The following is a 15,820-nucleotide window of genomic DNA, read 5'->3' as shown; positions in this document are numbered from 1 at the left end:
CCTAGGGAAAGAACAATAATACATTAATTCTGCAAAGTCAAAATCCTAAACAAATTATTTTTCCAAGAAAATATTGCGGTAGCTGGCATGAGGACAATGCGCTGAAAAGCTGATGAAAGATTAAACAAAGCAAGGAGCAAGATTTTACAATAAAAAAAAAAACGGATTGATTTGGACATTGTGACTCAACAAAAATGTAAATGGTAAAATATTTATGCTATAAATTATATATAGTGCCTTCTTCTAAGTCCCACATGAAAGCAGTGAAAGACTGGTGTTTACCATTTTCAGCAACAAACTTGGGATTGCAGCTCTTTACCAGTGACAGACAGATGAATAATAATTTGAAGAGAGAATCCTGCAAACTATTAGACTAGAGATTTTTTGCTGAACGCTGGTGGAAGAGAGCACACGGCCAAAAGTTGTGCAACAAACCCAGTTTTAATTAGAAACTGTAATTATACTGCTATGTGAAGATAGAATAAAAGTAGAAAATTGGTTGACTGAACTGTGGGTGGTGGAATGTTACTGATTTTGCCACATTTCTATTGCTTAACTAGGTTTTTCAGAGTATTTTGGTTAATTAAGGGGGAAATAAAACTAGTGATAAGAAGCATACATCAAAACATCAGGGTGAAGAGGGAACTAACTCCCATTTAATACCTTTGATTTCAGAATAAATGTTAGATAAACCGGTATCCCAAAAAAAATAAAAAAATAAAACACCAAAAAAAAAAAAAAAACGTTGGCCATAAATCACTCATGTAATAGCTTTAAGATAAGTTGTGACATTCGTGATCTATAACTATCACCTAGAGTGACCAGACGTCCTCTTTTACCCGGACATGTCCTCTTTTTTAGACTTAAAAAAATGTCTGGGCGGAATTTCACAAACGTCCGGGATTTTGTTTTTCTAGAGTTTACATAGAACTTCGAGAAGTTTCGTTCACAAACTAGTCCCGCCCTCCCCTACTCCGATTGGTTCGCTTGAGTGAGAAGGGAAGTAGCATAAAATCTACTGAATGGACGGTCTGACTGTAGAGCTACCGTTATTGGTCGATAACCTTCTCTTTAAACATTTAATTGGTCAATCTGCACGTCAGTAGTCGTAACCCCCCCCCCCCCCCCACACACACACCGTCCACATCTCAGATCTGGTCACCCTATAATCATCAATATGTGTCTTCACTAACTTAATGAATACTAACGCTCTTGTGGCTCAATACAAGTAAATGTCACAATAATGTTACAAGGTTTCTGGTATAAAGACTTCCTAAATCAGCGTTTCTCGAAGCTAAGGAATTAGCATTTTATGACTTTATTAATGCCTTTGTTTTGTCAGTAAAGTTTACTCAGACCTTAAACATAATAAAAGGACAGCAGATAGAAGGCTGGAAAAATGTAGCTTCCCTGGAACTCAAATATGTTTCTATTTGCAAATAAGCCACCGAGATTAGTGCGTTTTAGCTGAGAGTCAGACACAGGGTGGCTCTTCTTTCAGCTTTCATTAAGGCACCGGTTCAAGTATAAAACACCCTTATGAGTGTTTCAGTAGTGTAGTATGTAAAGGTCCATAGTGTGTTGTTTGGGACACAGCCTTTCTCCCAACGTTAATCAAATGCTGTTCTACATTGTAATAAATGCACTATTTTACTGCCTTATCTACACAGGAATCAGCTTATAGCTATCTAATATTTTGGGTATGGGGTGGGCTTTGACTCATGTCCCCACCAATCTCAAACTCACTCCTACTCCCTGCTCGTTTTTGCACAGATTGAAAAGTGAGAAACGGAAGCACAATTAAATTAGTGACCAATTTTCTGTATTTTTGAATTTTTGAACATTGATGCTAATGTTGTATCTGGTGATATAATGTTAAGCTACGGATTTAGAGACAGAAGATGTTTTTACTTAAAGAAATTAGAAAATTGTAAACTTGCATTATATTTTATTACCATTATTTGGGGGACGATGTGGGACAGGTGGGGCATGGAAATTTCCTTTCGTCTGAGGTGGGGAATGATAGAAAAAGTCTGACAACCACTGTCATAAATGTCACTATCAGGCAACAAATTCTCTATCAGTATTCTTCATTGCTGAAGGGAAAAAAACAAGCTGGATGAGCTAGTGTCAACAAATATTTGGTCACAAATTTTCTTTTCCGTGTTTGATTTAGGTCAAAATATATTCAAAACAAACAAACAATGACCAAACAAATAAACAAAAACAAACAAACAAATCCATGTGACTGTTCTGTTATCTTATAAAGCAATTAAACTCTTGGCATCTCTTCTATGCCTCACAGTGAGAACAGCCAGTTTTTCCATTAAACATTTAATTCTGCAGATTTTTAAAATGATGGAACTTTTATAGTTGCAGATGTGGACGACACCATGCAATAGTAGGCTATAAAGACCATAAAGAATGACAAGACTGTATTCCTGCAAAGGTGAGACAGCAAGAATGGTGACAACAGTCAAACAGAACAATCGCGGCACACATTCACCCACAGTGACTTTCACACATTCTGTTTCCAAGCCGTGAGATTCTTTCACACAGAAGCCTTGGAGGCTCACAGCTATTAATGCTCTGTGAAAATGCTGTTCAGCTCACCACAGTGAGCTTGTTGAAGGCTTCTCTCTGCAGTCCTGGATGTATTGCTGCTCTTAACAGCAGCAGGTTATGGAGCTCAAGGGAACCCCTTTTAAAATAAACATGTGAATAAAACGTGAGATGTAACAAAGCTTGGTTGCCTGACTCAGACCTCAGAGGCCTTCAGTGCTTGGGCTGGTGGGGGGAGGAACAGTATGCATGAGAACAGCCACACAATCCTACCAGCTTCATGGTATACCTCGTGTTTTACAGAGGCTTTCCTATGGAAAACCACAGCTTTTTTTTAACTGATTAGGAGCAGAAGGGCCGGCTGGGGAGAAACCTGAAGGGATTTAGCGTTGAGCAAAAAGCACTGACACATTGGTGGGATTTTGACCTTTGGTACTCTTGGAAAACGGATCCACACATCCAAGACATTCAGGCCTCCTGAACTCTCCAATGACTAGATCACCGGTGCCAGGGAGCACTTAAGCATGCAAACCTAATGACAACACTCTCACACAGTTGTAGACACTTCTTCTCGCCTGAAACACAAAACCCGTCCAAAGATGACAACAGATTTATGGGCTCCCCCTGGATTCTTTCGTGCCACCTCATGGCTCCTAGATAAGCAATGGCATGAGCTGGATACATAGCCACAGCAGAATGTCAGACTGGCCAGCAGAGAAGCTGCAAAATCTGCAGTCATAGTCTGTGTTTCTACTGTGTAGAGCCATGCAGCTGGTTTTAATATCAGAAGAACTGACAGTTTAGCCAGTCCACAGACAGGAAAGAGGAAAAGTGGAAATCTGGCCAGCTTTACAAATCAGCATTGTCAGGATAGAAGCCTCTGCTGGTGTTAAGCCCCTAGTGTGTATAACTTCTGAGTTCATATGTATACACAGAATGTATTTACTTAGATCATGAGATGAAAATATGCAACCAACGAATAAAAGCTTAAAAATATATTTACATTAATTCATTATCTGTAAGCACTTATTCAATTTGCAGTGGGTCCAGTGCCTACCTGGAATCATTGGGCGCAAGGCAGGAATACACCCTGGAGGGGGCGCCAGTCCTTCACAGGGCAACACAGACACACACACACACACGGACACTTTTATGTTGCCAATCCACCTGCAACGTGTGTTTTTGGACTGTGGGAGGAAACCGGAGCACCCAGAGGAAACCCACGCGGACACGGGGAGAACACACCAACAGTCACCCAGAGCGGGAATCGAACCCACAACCTCCAGGCCCCTGGAGCTGTGTGACTGCGACACTACCTGCTGCGCCACCGTGCCGCCCCATATGTTTACTGAAAATTTATGTTGTATTTGATATCTATTATAATATATAATTATCTCCATTGGGCGGCATGGTGATGCTACACCTAGTGACACTGTCACAGCTCCAGGGTCCTGGAGTTGTGGGTTCAAGCCCTGCTCAGGGTGACTGTCTGTGAGGAATGTGTTCTCCCCATGTCCATGTGGGTTTTCTCTGAGTGCTCCGTTTTCCTTCCACTGTCCAAAAAAAACACGTTGGTAGGTGGACTGGCTACTCAAAAGTGTCCAGAGGTGAGGTCCCTCTCCAGGGTGTGTTCCCACTTTGTGCCCAGTGTTTTCGAGTAGGCCCAGTACCTCCATGACCCTGAAATGGACAAGCGGTTATAGACAATGAATGAATGAACTATCAAATTAGTATTATTTGCATAATAGCATTGTTCAGCTACAAATATCATCAAAGATTTTATAAATTTTACAGGATATGTTTTTTTCATTGGACTGCGACAAAATCAGTTAAGTTTTATTTAGTGTTATATTAAATATAAATTAAATATATTACACACTTTCTCCCAGAAAGATATAAAGAAGCTCCCTAAGAATGAAAGGAACATCATCCCTAAGTAAAGGTGAGAGAAAAGGTCTCCAAGGGTTAACACAATTATACCATAACAGGCCACCGTTGTCTTGCATAGTTCCTTTTCCCTTAAGGAATCCTCAGGCCAAAGCTCAGATTTAAAGAGGAAGCCAAGCTGTGAGGCAGCTGCCCTGTCACTCCCACAGCTCTGATCCAAATCTCCCATGAAGCCCTCGGCCGCTGGAGGCTCATATTTTTTACGTTAACCCTGGACTTCCTTCACACATAAGCATCAGAGACCTAAACCTACACAAGTTAAACACAACATTTCAGCAGAGCTGCAGAGTATTATCAGCCCTTGATGACTGCACTGAAACCAGAGAAGGTTACAGACTCGAATTAAATAGCGGTGTTTGTGAAGTAACACCAAAGGCAGTTAATCAATGACATTTATTCACCACATGAAAAAGAATTAAAGCTCTTCTCTGGCTTCAGACAGTCAGCAAAACTGTGCTGTGCTTCATGCTCCCAAGGTTCTTTCTTTTAAATGGCTCACTTCAATAAAGAAAAATCCCTTGAGATTGCAACAACAGCACAGATATCGTATGACTCTCAATTCCGCAGTTCGTGTAAGTGACAACCACTAACATTCTTCTCAAAATGCTTTTACTTACTTAGTTTTATGTACTGAATATCTCCTGCGTTTGGTCAGGCACTCAGTTCACTATAAAGAGATTTGTGCTTGAAAAGGCTGCCTGGACCACTCTTCTTTCTTAAATTGTTTGCCAGTGTCAACTGGAAACCTGGATCTCTCTCAGCTATACGTCATGAAAGGATCTTTCAAAACAGGGAAGGATTTATTGAACCAGGAAATCTCTACATGCAGAAAAAAGAAAATAGTATGTTGACCTCTCAAAATAATGTTATTTGTTTCAGACAGCCCTGACTAGAAAAAATACATATACATACGGATACATAAATCCAGATTAAACAAGTAATAAATTGATGTTTTTAACTGGAAATGGATTACCACTTTTTTTTTTTTTTGCTTGTTCTTTGTCCAGGAAACAAGCCCTAAAATTTCCCACCAGCTTTCCAGAACTATCTAACCTCAAACAATCTTAGTAAGAACAACATGTTTCATCATTAATTCCATCAGTTCAATTTTACATAAAATGCGGATTATATTTGCTCCTTAATCAGGTCCAGTGTTTAGATGATTAACTATGCTGTGGACACAAACAATAAATTCAAAAAGGTAGACGCAGTCATTAATTAGAGAACTTAAGCAATACTGCCATCTAGAGACAAAAAAAAATAATAATGAACTCACTGGAAAATATATTTACTTTTTTTTTTTAACCCTCCCACAGTTAAATCCATGATAATGTGAGGAACACTAAACTAAAGACAGTGAGATTTTTTTTGAAATATTTTTTTATTAATTTATAATACAGGCTTTTAAGCAGATTGTATTTTTTTTTTTTACATTTAATATTCTGAAGCTAATTCAATAGCGGTGACGATGATTAATACACATTCACTGAGGGATGGTCACTCAAAGGAAGATCTAAAACTTGCTGGACGCTGCCATGACTGATCTGTTCTCCCATTATCATTTGTACCATCCCTCCCCGGAAATTCTCGCTTGCACACATCAGTCAATCATTATATGTCTACCAATTAAAACCTGAACTACACAGACACAAGGTTACAAAGAACGTTTTTAGAATTCCATTATTAATAATATTAATTTCGCCACAATCTGAAGGCAAATGGGATAAAAATAAAACAGACAGCATAGAAACATTAGGAAATAAAACACCCATAATTTCTCCTGGCCTGGTTGGGGGCCCATCAGGGGGGGATGCCATTCCATGTTCACTCTTGTTGTGCCCTTGCCAAATCAGCTCGGGAAGGGGTCCAGGAAATCATCGTGCTTATAATGCAGCCACTAAAGCTGTGGCTTTTAAGAAGCAGCCCTCTGACGATTCCCTTATTCTTTTTCCCTGTGTCAGACAGCGGCAGGCGGTTATTCCTTTGGGACACACTGGCGGATGAGTGCTTTTCGGTGGCTGAGGAGATGGGTAGGAGTTCCTGACTAGGCAAAATGAGCGTGTCTTCTCAAATGTCAAGCACATTTGGCAAACATTGCACTCACTTTTCAGAGGGGATGGACCTTCACTATTCAAGCACATTACAGGTGAACAGTTCGAAGAATGCAGGTACACACCCAGGGTGAGAAAACTCTATACTAGGGCATGCACATGTTGACACAGCTGTTTAGAAAAGGAAAAAAAATAAAAAGCAGCCATGACTGAGTACAAACTCTCGCTTGGTCCTGTGCCAAAGGCAAACACGTGGGTGGTCAGGGCATGTGTTATCAGTCCATTGACGCTAGAGCTAAATCCTTTTGTACTTGTCCTCCACAACAGACGGCAAACTACTTCGCTGCAGGTGTTGATGGAGGTCGTACCTTGCCAGTGGTGACGTGAGCCATTGTCTGAGACAGGGTGGGATGATTAAGACCATATAGCACAATGACTTAAGGGTCCAAGTTAAGTGCAAGTCCAAGTTAAGGGCTTATAACTGGTGTGAGCAGTAGCTGATGATCAGAAGGGTTAAGTCCATGTGGTAGCCAGCATTGGCGAACAGAGCCATATCCGTATGTGTTTCTAGTCACAAAACAGTCTCCATACATGTGAAAGAAGGGATCTTCAATTTCTCTCCTGAGTATACCAAATCCTCCCCTAACGGCTCTTCAACCTCCTGTTAATTCTTTCCTTTCAGAGTCCAGGGCATTTGATCTTACCACTGTTTAATATTGTCTGGATTTTTAAAAGAGGTCTATGTACAGATTCTTATCATGATTTTACTAAGCAAAGAATAATTTTGGCAACAAAAAGGGCAAACAAAACATTTCCGAGTACTTGGCACAGAGAATTCCCAGCTACTGTACAGGAATAAATCAACTGAATGGAAATCATTCTGACCCTTCAAGCTGTTCAATAATCATTCAGGATACATCATGGGTTGGCAAGCAGAGAAAGGTAGCAGGGGCTAGGGAATAGAGGGATGTATGGTTTGAGAACAGGGAGTTGTTCGTTCTTCTGTTTTACAGCAGTAGGCAGCAGCTGCTTTCTGTAGTCTTCTCCCGGTTTCTTTGGCCTTAAAAGAAATACAAAAGCAAAAACGCTGAGCGACATAATACATACTACTTCTGCAGAAATTAATCATGTAGTCTTCAGGCTGAAAGCTACTTAAAACTTTGAGTAAATTATGAAAAAGCAGATTAAGCCAATAATTGAGAATGTATACAGGAAATACCCAAATACACACCAACATACACGTTTATTGATAAAGATGAGTAAAAAAGATTAAACTTTCTATGTTTCCTAACATTCTCTACCATCCTGTTAGCTTTGTACTGACAGAAAGGCAAATGTCAGAGTTCACAACGCAACCACCTCAAGAGCAACTTGCTTAAGCCTCAATGTAAAATACATATTTAAAAAATATAATCGATGTTTTTGATTCTTTTATGAATCCAGTATTTGTTCTTTTTTCTTTTGAAGCTACTAATAAAGTTTAGGTGATTTTCTTAAGGAGCCCTGTAAAAATAACATAATACAATAAATAATCAAATCCTCTAGTTACAAAAGCTTGGAAAATTTGTTCTGCTTCTCTCTGTAAAAAAATAACTTTTTTAGCAATATTTGTAATTTGTAAAAACACAATTACATTGAGACTTCACAACTTAAATTTTACGTATTATGTCAAAAGCATTAATGATAGTAAACATGATGAGAAAATGTTCTCTCCAATACTATAAACTAGCAAGTTTTGTTCTAATTAACCTGCAAACCAGTTTGAGAAATCTATTTCAAGATCATTCACTCCATTAATTAGCCTTTCAACCGTCTCAATTTTCAGAGTGAATAGAAGTCTGGAATAGCGTACATTTCACAAGTGTCCTGTTCACATTTCCCATAGGTGAGGAAAACAGCAGTCCTAATAATGAAACCTTTTTGAAATGGAAAGAGTAGCATTAAAATTTACAGAAGTATGCTTTCCTTTACTTCATGAAATATTATTTAAAGCATCTTGGGAGTTTTTGAGAGGCCTATCCCAAACAATGGCACAATAATTCTTTCGGGAGTTCCATTACCTCTGTGTTAATATGTTTATTCTAAAAGTATGTCTTTGCACAATCTGTGACCAAAATGTTGGGAGTCATGTTTTAAACATATACCTAGGTAAGGTAATTTGTATAAATTGTGCTCTAGTTTGAATGTTAGATCCTCTTTTGTAAGTCGCTTTGGATAAAAGCGTCTGCCAAATGCATAAATGTAAATGTACCTGTCCAACTGTCCACTACAAGAAGTTGTATGTGGACTGTTTAAGTACATAGCTAAATACTAACTGGCAGGAGCTTGCAAACACATCGCTCCCACTGCATTAAGACAGAAAGTGTTGCCTAGAAAAGATGTGCACATTTAGCCATGCTTTAGAAATGTACAAAAAGGAACAATTCAGGTCTTACCATGGGAGTTGGGCTCCGGCAGCGTCTCTCTGGCAACCAAGTGCATGACGGTTGTTCGGCCAGGGGGCAGCTTCAGAGCTGTACAACAAAATGGTTCAGAATGTGTAAACTCACCGTTTTTCAGTTTACCTTCAAACAACAAGTTAAAGGCAGGCAAAGTATGCATGTGTCCAGCACATTCTAAAACTCACCTCCAAGTGTGACATTGCCATGCAAGAACCGGCCCTGGAAAATGAGTCTGAGGATACTGGGACTGCTTACCTGCTCCTCTTCCCATCCTAAACATAAAACCAGGGATAATATTACAAAAAGGCTACACAAAGTGTTATCGAGAGCTGAATCAGAATTTCAGCTTTTATGCTGGTAAGTGAACCATCACAATGCTTCATAACAAAATGACAATATTTTAGGGGCTATTATACTTTTAATACATTGGCCAATGGGCAGTAACATGTAATTGTGGCATGCTGTTTGGAGGCCAAAATAACTTTAAAATAAACCCACTCATTTTCTGACATACAGATTCAGTTTAACTCTGCAAACATACCTGCTGGCCAGTTTTCAAAGACATGACGAGCAATATCTGTGGCTGAATCGTTGGGTGAGAAGGTGAAATCATGAGTCTTCCCGCTCACAAGGATCAGGCGCAGGTTCACCTGTTAGAAAGATAAGAACAGACATCAAACACTAAGTTTAACTGAAATATTAAGTTTATCACTTCCATTAAATCAAGCAACACATGACCTCATTTACCCTCACCCCACATGACACGGGATGACCTGACGAGTCATCTACACAAACAGGCATTCCTTCCTAATTAGATTTCTCCCTTGGCCTGGGGGCCCTGAAATCGGCAGTTTCCTGCAAAGCTTCCTGTCAAATGGGCACAGCTCAACAGTGACAGGACAGACAGGGTGGGGCCAGGAGTAAGCGTTCCTGCCCTCTGGTGCTGTGTAACAGAGACCCCCTGCCCTCTTCCTCTCTCTCCAGGCTGTCTCCCTAATGCGATATCCCCAGGTGTCCCAGACAGCACAGGATGGAGTTATTAAATTTACATGGTCCATGCATAAACTCAAGACAACTGGTGGGGGTTGGGTGAAGGCAGCATAGTTGATTTGTAGAAAAAGGCGGCTCCGAGTCCCATTAAAAAAAAAAGTGTTACAAACAATGCCTTCAGATGTCCGCATCCATAATAATAATGGGTCTACCACACATCCAGCCACACTTCATGGGCACAAATTACAGTCAATATTCACCAACCGAGACAACATTTATTGTGAGATGGATCCAAGACACTGGACCATCTCAAGTCAAAAATCATATCACAGTACAGAAGGCCTTACATCTATCTATCCTCTTCATCCCACAGGGACATAAATCCTCAGTGATTCTTATATTCAGTCACTGCTGCAATAGTGTCAAAATCTACTACAAGTGCACTGTAGAACAGGAGTGGCTGTCTTAAAATCTCACTAACATTTTAAGACTAACCGCCTTAATAGTCTAATATCCTGTTCAACTAAGCCACAACATTCAGACCTAAACGTTCACAACATGGTCATCATATGCACAGGTTACATTAACATTACATGACTGTGGATAAAACAACCAGAATACACAACAAGAAACAATGGGGAAGAATGTCTCACATTCTTTTGTACAGAATGAACAGAAGCACGAGAATACTGGACAAAATGAAGGAAGACTTCGTTTGTACTCTTTAATTGAGGTTTACCTGTAGCAATACTACACCATAGCTCTTTGGACAATCTTTGTTTGGGTTCAGTACTGTTTGAGTCTCATGATAATGGATACCTCATTGCAAATTAATGTTTACTTGAAATCTTAAGATCTCCAGCATCCAGCAAAAGAGCTTGGGTAAGATAATGCTATCAAAGAACACATTATACACATTAGTCATTAATTCATTGTCTGTAACCGCTTATCAGGTTCATTGTTGTGGTGGGTCCGGAGCCTACCTGGCATTATTATACACATTAAGAATAGTAATTAAAGCATAAATTTTGTCTGAAGACTTCTTCATGTTCAGAAAACTTACAGCTGATGACAGTGCTGAGGCAGAGCAGATCGAGGCTCAGTAGAAGCCAACCTTAATACAGCTCCCAAAATAAAACGAGATGAGAAAAAAAGTGTTTGCTCTTGCTCTAAGAGTATACAAAAGTGGCTTCTTGTTCAGCTGTTTTTATTTTCCCAGAGAGTTTAAATGTACTTTTTCTGTTATACTCACTTTTTAATAATTCTCAGGTTTAAACATTACATCACCCACACCCTCTGTGCACTCCTTGGCTGCTACTAAATGCATTCGTTTAGAGTAATGTGGGGGTGAGGGGTGGAAAAAAGTAAGCCCAGTTGGGCTTGGTACTGTTTGGTTTAATGTTAGAGGCTACCTTTACTATGTACACACATGAAAAAGAAAAAAATATAAGACTGCAAAAAAACTAATTTATCAGACTTCACGCAGACTATATTAGGGAGTCAACTCCAAATATGGCACTGTTGAAGAAGACTTATTTGTACCTATCTATTGTGTCATTACTTCAAAACCACAGACCATCAAACACTGAAACATTTAAAAAACATTTTCACTTTCTCTCTATAATGATTAACACAGACGATACTATATTTAATAATCATTTGAGGACTGAAGACAATAATGATCCAGTTTGAAATGAACATGTATGTGCATAAAAATATGTCCAAATCATATGTTGTTACAATAAGTGGAAATAGTAATACTGACTTTACAGCTTTGCAATTCACCCACGTCCTTTCCATGAACAACCTGAGAAGTTTATCTACTAAAAGTTTCCAATGTGAATCAGTCCATTTCAGATCTTGATCCCAGAGACACAGTGTTTCTGGACATCGCCGATACATGGCCGTCACTGTGCACCAAGTATATATAGCTGCAGCCACAAACATTATTATAGTTTTTATGATTTAGTTCATGATAATCTAATGCAATTTTCAAAATAAGCATCTATTCATTAAATATAAAAATATCTTTTCCAAATTCTAAATACATTTGGATTAAGCAAATTGTTGTTTGTTTCTCAACATATTTGGGTATGCATTTGTGTTAAAACTAAGAGTACTCATGATTAAAGTGCAGTATTTTGTGCAGGCAAGTAATAAACACCCTTGTAACATATAAAGTGGAAGTGAGAAAATCATTTTTCAGTTAGATTCTACAGAAAGTGCAAGCCTATATTTTTAGGTGAGCTGACAAGATGACAGATGTAAAATGATTCTGTACAACACATTCTGAGAAAAAACATACAAAGAAGACAGTTCATAAGAACCTGAACCTACACTTGCAGCCTATCATTCTGAAAGGCAAACCTTGTAACGACACAAACAATGTTAGCTCCAACATTTCTAACCGCCATGCATTGAAGAAAACAAGACTAGGCAAGCCTAGTTTTGCCGGACCCCTGTTAGTCACATAGCCATTGTCACAGAGGAGTTTTTGGCATTTGAAAAACAGTAAAGGCCAAAATAAATACCCTTGTCATTGAAAGGCCTGGAGAAGCTTTGGTGCTTCATATCAATGTGTTTGTTTACATGTGGTTTTTGCCGGACCGCCTGCCGGGGCCAGCCTAAAGGGAGGCATTTTCACTTACTGACTGACTGACTCCTAATGTTGAATTGCACATACGAGAGTAGGAACTGTGAGTTCAGCCATATGTCATATTCTAGTTTTTGGTGTGTTTGGTGCGTTGGCCAGAGTCTCGGCTCAGCGTTTGAGGAGGACTGCTGAATTTGTCTTGTTTCATGTGAGTGTGTGTAATTGCCTGATACATTGTAAAGGGACATGGTGGGGTGACATTAGTTTGTTTATAAAACTCCATATAGCAAGTAATAGTACCTTTACTTGAGTAGAATATTTTAGTACTCTTTCCACCTCTGTAAATAACGTTCCTACTCGCGAATGCACGTTTCAACATTAGGAGTCAATCTGTCAGACAGTAAGAGAAAATGCTCTTCTAGGCTGGCCCGGAAGGAGGTTCATAAAAAAGATATGCTGAATTCAACATCTTTTTACAACATACATTCTATTGTCTGAACATTAACTTACAGTGAAGAAGCCGATCTTCCTGTTTACAAACCATCAGGTACTTCTGCTGAGTACTGATGAAATTTAGGCCACCCCTCCCCACCTTTTTCAGCTACACGTAAAACAATGTGACTTTCACGATGGGCATCAAAGAAGAGAACAAAGGGGTCACACCATGTGGTGACGTCATGTCAACAGTCTGTTTACAAACACTAAGCCCTCATAAAGCTGAGGAAAGCCCTGAACACCACCCCTCCCCTACCCTCTGCCTAAGGGATTTAGGGGGTTAACAGCAAAATCCATGACAGATAATGGAAATCCTTGACATTTGCAACAAAAACATTCACTCCTCGCACCCCATCCACCCTTTTCTCTAAAACCCTGTAAAAACAACACCACCTTAAATCTGCCACCGTTCCCTTAGCAACACCATATGAAGCATATGACCCAAGACATCTTATGTCATACTACATATTTACATATTCTTAATCTCTGAAGGAAATTTTACACAACTCTGTTGATACATTAGAAAAGAGAATCAATACTGAGTAAATATGAAGCTGTGAAATCAAACAAATCAAGTATAAAAATCTAGAGCACATGAGCACCAAGATGATCCTTCTTAAGATGAACTCATGTGGACTCCATGATTTTTACTGTACTGTTTTGCCCTCATAAATCAATAAAAGATAAGACACACTGTATTTGGTCTTACATGGAACATTTCAAAGCCTCACAGGAAAGGCATATAAATTAGCAAATTAAATCAGACGCTTAAAAGTTTTTGGATATTCCATGCAGAGCCCAATTTTGGAATACTCCATTGTTTTAATTTTGCTATTACAGATGGCCAACTAAATGTGATAAAGGGAAGTGGTATTCATAAAACCAGCATACTCACTGTGTCAGACTCTCTTTGAGCGGTCATGGCTCTCGTCAAAGAGGAAGGGAGGCAGGAAACAGTGAAGCGTCCGAGGGGGACAAACCCTGGCACAAAGACCCTGTATGTGCTTTTCCCCTCAAGCCTTTCTCTGCTTCGCACTGCCTGGCACCCAAGTTAAACATTGACAACTGGTCACAAATGTGTTTACAACTCACTCTGTTATAAAATAATGTGGTAAATCTGCCAATATGCAGTCATATGGTCAGTTAACTGGCATTATAGGTATATAAAATACAGTGTAATATCTTAGGGTTAGAGATTACCCAAGTACACAATTTATAGCATGTATGTGTCTCTGGTCATATAATACAACAGCTAATATTTAGAAACATCTAAAGCAAAAAAATAAATATATAAATAAATAATAAAAAATGCAAAACAAAGATGAATTTAGAAGGAATTTAGACTAAAAAAAAAAAAGTTTGTATCCAGTTGTTTACATCTCCTGAAGGTCCCGAAATGTTGCTGTGAGGGAGTGATTAGTCAAGGTAGGTGTGGAAAGGTTACAAATAATACATTACTTCCTCTTGAAGAGGTTTGGAAATTAGGAAGAAAAAAATTCTGACATATAAATAATAAACTTTACAACAATTTTACAAATAAATGCTTACAATATAGATAAACAAATCTAACTAAATATAAATTATCTCAGAAGCCTAAAAGTACTGTAAAATATAAAAACGTTTTAAGACTCAATTTCAATTGCAGTCATTTGTAGGACAAATCAAATGAAGTGTTATGTGTTATGTAGTCTAATCTCCCTCTCTTTTTTATATATATATATATATAACAACATTGTTTATATGAGAGTTTCAATGCTAATTATATGTGAAGTGGCTGGGTAATATAACCCTTGCTGAAAAACACCAACAGCTGATTAGCCTGCTTGGCCAGACAAACTACTGGATCGAAGCTTCACTTAAAAGACTTTACTAAAATAGATAAACAGTGTGACGGCAAAATTTGCAAATAAGCGACATACCTGATAAGTGACTTGTCGGCCGAGAGTCAGTTTTACTGCATTATCACAGTGAACAGAAAGTTAGCGCGCTAGCCTAGCCAGCTAATGTGCTACAAAACAGCGGATAATTATGAGTAAATAAATGGTAGTCCGTGAAGACAAATACGGCTTAAAAACACTGGACATACACATAGGAGCGCTAGGATTAGTGTGCGAGTTGATCGAGAGCTGATTTAGAGCAGAACAACAGCTGTAAATCCGCAGTAATATGTTTTCTGGCCTCCGTCTGAAGCTCCAATAATTTCTGACTGCGGCAGAAAATAAGAGGAACCGAGAAAAGAAAAACGAACATGGAGCTCAAACGCGGTCAAAATACCCACTGCCTTCGATTAAACCCCCCTAAATAGATATTTATAAATAACCAATAATAAACCTAAACCGTTCCCTAACTAATGGGAATATCCATCATATGTTCGGCGTCTCCGCTGGAAAGACACTGCTGTACTGAAGGTAAATGGCTGAGGATTTAAAGCCAGGGCCGATCAGCTGGCGGAATATAACAGGAAACACACGGAGTCTGGGAACTGGAGTCTCCACGGCACACTCCATTTTGATCGCAGCAGTTTCTTTAATCTTATCAAATATAATAAAAAGGACTGTTCCACTGAAGACAACGCCTACCATAGAAAAGCCATTTGTCACAATGATGAGTAAGTTTCCTATAGTTATAAACCACCACATTTTCTCAAAGGTAACTCAGTCAATCTCATAATGATATAGTCATTACAGCAGTATTAATATGATAGTCATTAATAGCCCTGGCAAATCATTAACATGAGATAC

General features: G+C 38.9%; 1 protein-coding gene across 2 annotated transcripts; it reads right to left on the bottom strand.

Annotated features, from left to right (window-relative positions):
- Positions 1–5,408: 5,408 nt before the first annotated feature.
- On the bottom strand, positions 5,409–15,518 carry ubl3b (ubiquitin-like 3b). 2 transcript variants are annotated; one of them, XM_066650091.1, is made up of 6 exons: positions 14,999–15,518; positions 13,975–14,118; positions 9,543–9,651; positions 9,187–9,273; positions 8,996–9,073; positions 5,409–7,620 (listed from the first exon to the last, which is right to left on the bottom strand). In XM_066650091.1, the coding sequence occupies exons 2-6, from the start codon at positions 13,999–14,001 to the stop codon at positions 7,568–7,570; spliced, it is 354 nt and encodes a 117-aa protein (XP_066506188.1). In that variant the 5' UTR covers positions 14,002–14,118; positions 14,999–15,518; the 3' UTR covers positions 5,409–7,567. The 2 variants fall into 2 exon arrangements, with proteins under 2 accessions (XP_066506188.1, XP_066506189.1); XM_066650092.1 differs by having other exon boundaries at positions 13,975–14,114.
- Positions 15,519–15,820: the final 302 nt, after the last annotated feature.

This window comes from Hoplias malabaricus, chromosome 17 (genome assembly GCF_029633855.1).
Source record: "Hoplias malabaricus isolate fHopMal1 chromosome 17, fHopMal1.hap1, whole genome shotgun sequence".
Classification (NCBI taxonomy): domain Eukaryota; kingdom Metazoa; phylum Chordata; class Actinopteri; order Characiformes; family Erythrinidae; genus Hoplias; species Hoplias malabaricus.
The sequence above is the reverse complement of the archived record's forward strand: the minus strand, read 5'-3'. Positions and strand labels throughout refer to the sequence as shown.